The sequence below is a fragment of the Pollachius pollachius genome (genome assembly GCF_949987615.1).
Source record: "Pollachius pollachius genome assembly, chromosome: 12".
In the NCBI taxonomy this organism is placed as follows: domain Eukaryota; kingdom Metazoa; phylum Chordata; class Actinopteri; order Gadiformes; family Gadidae; genus Pollachius; species Pollachius pollachius.
Genome location: NC_136945.1, coordinates 19,910,090 through 19,918,165, shown reverse-complemented (window position 1 = coordinate 19,918,165; position 8,076 = coordinate 19,910,090). Strand labels below are relative to the sequence as shown.

At 50.9% G+C, this 8,076-nt stretch overlaps 1 protein-coding gene across 1 annotated transcript in view; it reads right to left on the bottom strand.

Annotated features, from left to right (window-relative positions):
* LOC307083748 (polyhomeotic-like protein 2) overlaps positions 1-8,076 on the bottom strand; it is a 34,088-nt gene that overhangs the window by 6,734 nt on the left and 19,278 nt on the right. The window contains exons 8-10 of the mRNA XM_079747701.1: positions 4,236-4,609; positions 2,702-2,978; positions 1-137 (exon numbers count right to left, since the gene is read on the bottom strand). Of these exons, the coding sequence (XP_079603827.1) occupies positions 1-137; positions 2,702-2,978; positions 4,236-4,609 (788 nt within the window). The remainder of the gene's footprint in view (positions 138-2,701; positions 2,979-4,235; positions 4,610-8,076) is intronic.

Below are 8,076 nucleotides of genomic sequence, written 5' to 3'. Positions count from 1 at the left end.
GTTCTCCCCGTTGTGCGGCGCGCTGGCCGTCACCGCGGGAGACTCGTCCCCGTGGCCCGAGGTCATGGCCGGGGGAGCGGGCTGAGGAGCGGCAGGGGGAGGAGGAGTCCGAGGCTTCTTGTCCGAAACCCCTTCTGCTGTGGCCGGGAGAGAAGCACGCTTTAGCCGGGATAGAAGCGCGCTTTAGCCGAGAGAGCAGCGCGCTTTGGTGATCGATGCAAGCGTTGATTCGCTATAATACTAGCGTAGTAAATGTATAACTGCAAATAACCAATACAACCGAAACTTTTAATGTACAGCCCCGCCTTTCCCCAACATGTCCCTATGAAGCGCACTTATGAGTGGTAACGTTAAACAGCAAACGTGTTTTTTTATCCACCTGCTTTGTAGTCCTGAGATCCACCTGCTGACCCGCTCAAGACACGCAAACCGAGAAACAATCCGCACACGACCGGCAATATGTTCAGTTTTCCCGAGTAAATGAGTCAACTAATCAGAGACGAGTCCAAAGACAATTGGCGACAAGGCTCCCGATCGACTTAACTTTTGCGAAAACACAAAAGCAGCGTGTTGCATCCGACCAGAAACGCGTTTTTCCGTTACTCCCATAGAGTCAGAACATCCACATTAAGCCGGCAAACACATCCCACATCAACCCGGCGAACACTTCCACATCCACTCGGCGAACACATCCACATCCACCCGGCCAGACGGCTCTGCTCCCCCGATCCCCGCAGCCGGCAGGCGGCGTGTGCAGCAGCTGACTGACGTGCTCCCGCTGGAGACTCCACCGTGGAGACCCGGAGCGAGGCGCCGCCTCCCTCTCCCTCCCTCCCCGGTCACGTCCCCGCGGTTCCCCGAGGCTACCACGCGCCTCAACACCAAAACCCAAGCGGCTCTAACCGGCAACCACGGCTCATATTTTCCAATGAAATGACGAAACTAGGGACGGATTTACATTTAAATATAATTCATTTCCGATCGTGGGCTTTAGGAAAACGGCCGAGCGCTTATTACCGTCTTAGTGTAATTTAGTGAAATTGTTCGTCACTTTTTAGCAGCCCAAAGTCCATCTGACCTAATGTATGGTTGTGACCGTTAGACCACAGAAGAAGTCCAACCGCCTCGCCAGACGAATAGGCTTTAAATATAACCTAAATAAAACATTTCGAGCCTTTTTTTCTCTAGAAATGTTGGTCTAATTGAAACACCACATGGTGTGCTTTAGAATAGATTCCATAAGTCAGCAGGAAGTGGGTTCCCTGGCCCGTTGGTGAGCGGTACAGCTCCCTGACAATCAGACCCCAAACCACCGACAACGGCCACTGTTGTAACAACAAGCACCGCCTGCACAGCCATCAACTGTGACCCAAGAAATCATTGGTCTCTCTCTTGGCGTAGTGCTTATGGATTATCATAACATAATATGATACAGAAAAGTACAGACATGTACTTTGCTGTAAACGACCCTCCCTGCGTTTCAACCTAAAAATAAAATGTTTTAGATCTTAAACGATCAGCCTGACTGAATGTGCTGACAGAACAAAAAACAAAACATGAGTGGGCTTGATTCCTGGCAGACATCTTGCAGTGAATCAGCGTAAAAGCCTTTAAAACGGAAGTAGACAGCCTGTATATGTTAGCGGCCCACCCATTTATTTACTTAACTTGTGTGGTCACAGATTCTATACGATCTCCAGGATACGAACATACTCCAGACCTTTAAAAGCTTTTCTGTTTTTCTATACGTTGCCTTAGATGGAAATGTGTTTTGGTGGACTTTTGACTCTGAATTAGACGAATACATGAAAGAAAAGCTATTGCACATGTGAGCCTGTCCAGCGCTCAGTCCCAGTTACTGATAAAGCAGCCTAGACACACTCAAGATAAAACCAGAACATCACGTCCATCTGTTGTGAAAGGACACCCCTGCTTTTATTTTGAAAGTCAAAACATCCTTGTTTGTGTCGAGACGAGTGCACCGTGTTTACGTTTAAGCATTTCAGTATTATCACACTGCTCGACGCCATACGGTGAACAGTGTACATGCTGAACCGTATGCAAGACGGCGCAGTAACTACAGCCAGGAAACACAATCATTCATCAGCTCTCTCCCTAAAGCTGGGCTGTCAGGGGCTAGCCTAGTCTCCAATGAGCCCCTCTCTCGCCTCCTCTCCCAGGACTGTGACTACAGGTCTCTGGCTCCATAGGGAACACAGAAGAGGCCCGATACTTAGAGTTGAGTTAGAGTTGTTCCGATACCGATACCAGTATCGTAAATTCCTCAGATACTTCCTAAAATGCAGTATTGGGTATCGGCGAGTACGCAAGTCTATGCGCCGATCCGATGCGATCACGCGAGTTGATTTACTACACAGGCAAAGAACATCACAAACACGGGCAGTGTTGTGCTGCGTTTGGAGGTGGAAAATCGGACTGAGATACTCCATCTACCGCCTAGGTACGTTAGAGGCACCAAATCATAAAAACATGGACGCCTGCACCCAAGAACACAAATGTATTGTAATTATCATTGTTAATCATAGATAATTTGAAGTTATCTCGGTCAAAAATAGAAAGCGCTACTAGTATTTACAATGCTATATGATGGATCTGTGTATAGTCGGTATCGACCGATACTCAAGTTCAGGAATCGGTATCGGGAAGGAAAAAGACTGCACGGGAATATGGAGTTCCTTACCTTGCGTGGGGCCAGCTGGGGGAGCAGGCAGGCTGGCCTTGGGCTGCGGGTCTATGGGCTTGCTGGGCTGGGGTGGAGGTGGAGGTGGAGGTGGAGGAGCTACAGGCTGGTGGTGCGGTGGAGGTTGCTGCTGTTGGTGCTGCTGTTGGTGGTGTTGGTGTTGGTGGTGGTGGTGGTGGTGGTGGAGGGGGTGGAGCGAGCCCGTGGAGGTGGGGCCGGCTTCTCTCACCACCAATGAGGTGGGCTTATCTTTACTGGCTTGGATCATTCGAGAGGCCTGAGAAGAAAAGGAAAAAAAAAAAAAGGCTAAGTCACTTTTTGTGAGTAGAGCTCTTAATCACAGTCACAGACTCAAAGGGCTTCACAGACCAACATTAGACGACCACCCCCCCCCCCCAGTCCTAAGCCCTCTAAAGGGCAAGGAGCTCCCCCCCCACACACACCCCAAACCCAGAGGTAAAGGAACCTTTACCTCTCCATCCGTCCATCTAGAGGTGGTAAGTAGTGTGAGGAGGAAACTCAACAAAGCAACTAAAGGAGAAGGAATCTATTGAATAGGTTTTGACAAGTTGTTGAGGTGTGTTCCAGATAATGACAGATTACATCTGTTATGAGATGACCTGACAGTTAAATTCATAGATTTATGAATACTTTGAATTCAGGATTTTCCTGAATACATGGTACTACATGGTTGTGAAGAACTGCCTCTGAGTTCTCAAACCAGCCATTCTGCTTCCAGCTAGGATTAAGCGCTGTGGCTGGCACACGAGCCAGTGAATGGCAGTTCAGTTTGACAGTTGTAATTATTTGCACACTAAAGACCGAAACGAGAGAAACACAATCAGCTCGTCAGGAGACCGTATGCAAATCATGTCGTCAAGTGTCCTCTCTCGGGAACTCCCTTCCCTCCCACACGGATTACAACACCACCCAACACGATGTTTCAACGTGACAAATGGCACATACACATAAAATATGTGTATAAATATACTCAGTAACACTATTGACGAGTCCTCAAAAGTTGATATTTAATATTTACTAATTTAATCAAGTCCTTCAGCATATGTTTATAAAAATGTACTTTAATTCAGAGACAGGTCATTAAGGAGCAACTGGGGGTAAGGGCTTTAGATGTCAACAGGAAGGCTCTGGCCATTGGGGTTCAAACCCACAACCTTCTCCACATACTCAAAACTCACAGAAACAAGAGAAACGGCACCCGGCACACTCTGATAACGGTGTTCACACAGAGTAACCAACGTGCAGTACTGATGAGACGGTACAGGTGTGAGACGCCCCAATAAAACCGTGTTGAATCTGTTCAACTGATCAAAAACACAGACAGCTGCTGGGTAGAAACCCATCTCTGCTAATATTATGGTAGGGGCAAATATCGAACATATAATGTCTTCTTTTTTTTTAACATGCATGTATTCCTAGTCTACTATTTTGGTGTACAATGAATGATGTTGGTTTGGACAGGTGTCGTCCAGCCCCCAGAGCGAAGTGCGTCTCCCCCACGGCGGGCCCTCACCGTAGGCTGGATCTGCAGGTTGATGGCGGTGAGCTGCACGGGCTGGGCCTTGGCGTGGCCCAGCGACGCGTGCAGGACCTGGGGGTTGATGGTGGAGTGGAAGATGGTGGCCTGGTGGGGCCCGGTGGTCTGGTGGGGCCCGGTGGTCTGGTGGGGCCCCGGCTTGGGCAGCACAGGGACGGGGTGCGGGCAGGGCTGGATGGAGGCCGTCTGCAGCAGCTGGCCCTGGGGCCGCTGGGAGGTCTGGGCGCTCTGCTGCATCACAAACTGGTGCTGCTGCTGCTGCTGCTGCTGCTGCTGCTGCTGCTGCTGCTGCTGCTGTTGCTGCTGTTTGTGCTGAGTGACCAGAGAGTGAGGCTGGATCTGGGTGTAGGCTGAGGGGAGAGGGGAGAGACGAAGAGGGTTACATCTACATTGAAGGCTTGTGATTCAAACTAACCACTAGCCCAAATGTACATAGCATCAAACTGAAGTCTCACCCACAACTTACTTCAGCCAGCTGTATTGGCAAGAACATGTGTTGATTCATGACTCTTTCCTGAATCCCACAAACTACTGTATTACCACCTTTGTAGTGAGATATGGCATCGGTAGCCATTATAGGGACTTAAAGATTGAAGCCCTTATTACAGCACGGTCAAAGAGTCCAACGTTGCACAACACATAATGGCGTGCCATTTCCTCTCCATACCTCACTGACAGACATCATTAGCTAAACCATGTCTACCTAATGATCACCTTCAACCTATTTCCTCCTTCTCAAATCTCGGAGCACCAATCACACAACCCCAAAATATAAACGAAAGGAAAATGTTGTTTTGTTGCCTTAGCCTTCACCTTGCTGGCCACCACCCCCATCCTGTTGAAAGACGACCCCGCTGAAAGACGGACGTTCTGGGGTAGTTTAGACTCTCCTGCCATTACTCAAAGACTTTGTCTTCCAGTGATCCGTCGCCACTCGTCGGAGCCGATGAGAGACAACCCGAGGGCCCGGACATAGCTCATTTATCATGGATTGAAGGGCGTCGTGTTGGGGGCTGGGCTGAGGGGAAACTGGTTGGCTTATCCATGTTGACTGAGAGAACGCTGTTGGCTAATCCAGTCGAGTACTAGCTTCAACATTGGAAGCTCTCCAGTGGAGGTAGTAGTAGCTCTCCAGTGGAGGTAGTAGTAGCTCTCCAGTGGAGGTATTCGTAGCCCTCCAGTGGAGGTTGTAGCTTCACCAGTGGAGGTAGAACCTCTCCAGTTGGGGTAGTGGTTCTCTACTGGAGGTAGAAGCTCTCTACTGGAGGTATAGCCCTCCAGTGGAGGTAGAACCTTCTCCAGTGGAGGTAGAACCTTCTCAAGTGGAGGTAGAACCTTCTCAAGTGGAGGTAGAACCTTCTCCAGTGGAGGTAGAACCTTCTCACGTGGAGGTAGCGCCACCATAGTCTAGAGCAGCCGTTCTTAAACTATTGGTCAGGATGGACACGATGCAGTTTGAGGGTGCCTGACAACACGAGCAAAACTTTGAACACACTAGACTCACTTTGAACACACTGGACACCAAACTCACCAAGGCCTATTCTTTCTCCCACAGATCCACCAAGTTAGGCCGTAGGAACTCTAGAAGTAGTCAATGGTGAGTCACCAGTCACACCCCCACACACAGAAAGTAAATGTTCCCCACACCACCCAGGAAGTAGTCAGCACAGATGACTCACGCTCTTATTAGTACAGCTTTAAAAAAAGTCTGAAACAGGATCATCCCACGTCCCCCCATTCCCCCCAGAATCGCCCCTCCCCTGGGCAGACAGAGAGATGCTTCGCCTGTCTGTCTGTCTGTCTGTCTGTCGGTCTCCCTCCCCAGGGGAGAAGCGAGTTCTGATGGAGCTGTCAGAACGCCCCCCACCGACAGCTTGTGTCGTGTGGATACGTCGGTGCGGACACAACACCACAGGGACATTAAACACAAACACGTCCTCCTGTAATCCGACGACGGCGAGCCAAAACAACAGCAGCCGTACGCACCCCCCAAAATCCCCTCCCCTCCCCTCGTTCCCCGCACTAGATTCTACGTGGGCGACTCTCCATCTGGTTTCCAACAGTATTTCCCCCCCCCCCTCTCTTCTCGTGAGGCTGCAGCCACAGTCCGGGCCCTCATGTGGAAACAAATAGAAGACGTTCCTCCAGGAATTTTTTGGACTGACATCAGACTGCCCTGGGAGTGTCTGTAAATGCGTATTTCTGCGAAATTAGCAGTCTGTGTGTGTAGGAGGGTCGAGGGGGGATTCAGCATTGAAGAGGCCTCTTCATTGGGGCCTCTTCAATGCTGCTTCTTCAATGCTGCCTGACCCCCGGTCGTATCGTTCTGGGTTCGATCCCCGATGTCTAGAGTCTAGCTGTAAGCATCCTTGAGCAAGGCAGCTAACCCCTGCCTCATCATTAATGCCTCTTCAACTCTTCACCGAGTCTATTTGGATAAAAGCGTCTGTTTTGAGTGACGGTAGATAGTAAGTGGTGTGCAGGGTCACGCCCACGAGCCGCTCAGCCTAGACGGACTCTGGGCCGAGCTGGGGGTCATTTCAACAAAGGGTCATTAGGTCACATGTGGCCTAAGGATCCACACCCAAGCAGACGGTCAGCAGTCACCCAGAGGACAGGGGGGTGAATCGACACAGCGGCCAGGGGGGGCCTGGGGAGGGGGGTCTGAGACCGAGGCCCGGATAGGACCATCAGCTCTCCCAAGGATCCGGACAGCTTTCTCAGGCTGGTAATGAGGACCAGAGAGGGGCCAGGGAGGAGAGGAAGTCATTTAAAACCATAGCACACACCCAACCCCCCCTCCCTCTCCCACAAGGCTCCAGGATTATGGCCCGCTTGCCTACAGAGGCAAGGACACACACACACACACACACACACACACACACACACACACACACACACACACACACACACACGGCTTTATACATCCATGTTTGGACTCGCTCCAACACACACAGTAATCTTTACATACACATCCTCTATGGCTTCAAAACACACAGCTTATGTCTAACCCTTAATGTCACACACACGCACACGCACACACACACACTAGCCTTTGTGTTAGATTTTGTAGCACTGCAAGATGCTCCCTACCACAAAGTCCTTAAGGAGAGCGTTTGGTCCAAAGTGAAGGACAGTGAATGAGATGCTTGTTATCAGGACGGGAGGTGGGGGGGGCTAGGGCAGGAAGCCGTGGGAGGGCTACAGGAGGGCCGTGACGTTAGGGCCACCGTGCACGGTAGTCTTCAGGCGGGCGTCGGGCCTCCTCAACTCCAGCATTGTGTTGCTCACGTGTATCAGCGGTGGCCGCGGTTTCATTTCCCATGTGATTGAATTTATTTTTAACACCTCGGAAATTCCCTGAATCCCCACACACAGGCTGCTGCGCTGAACACACACCCACGCACACACCCACACACACCAGGTCAGCCGTTTCATGGGAGTTCACCATCAGACTGTACAACTAACCAGCAGGTGAAGAGTAGACGTCTCTTCAGACCCTGACGACCGCGCTTCATGCAGCGTTATCTGGTATACCACGTACACCATCCAGAGGGGGGGTACACCTGTAAACAGCCCCCAGGACCGCCCTTCAAACGCTGCAGTGTAAAGTAGCAGTAGTATGGTAACAGGGGGATCTGTACTCCTAGTTCACCGGTCCGGGGCGGTTTGCGTGCCCTGGGGCTTCCTTTTTCCGCCTCCTTCAACGCAGCGTTGGCTTGCACTCCGTTTCATCATGCGGTTGGGAACGGCCTGCTTCCCTTGAGCAAGACACGTCTTCAAACTCTGTCACCGTCCCCCGTTCACCTCTGAGCTG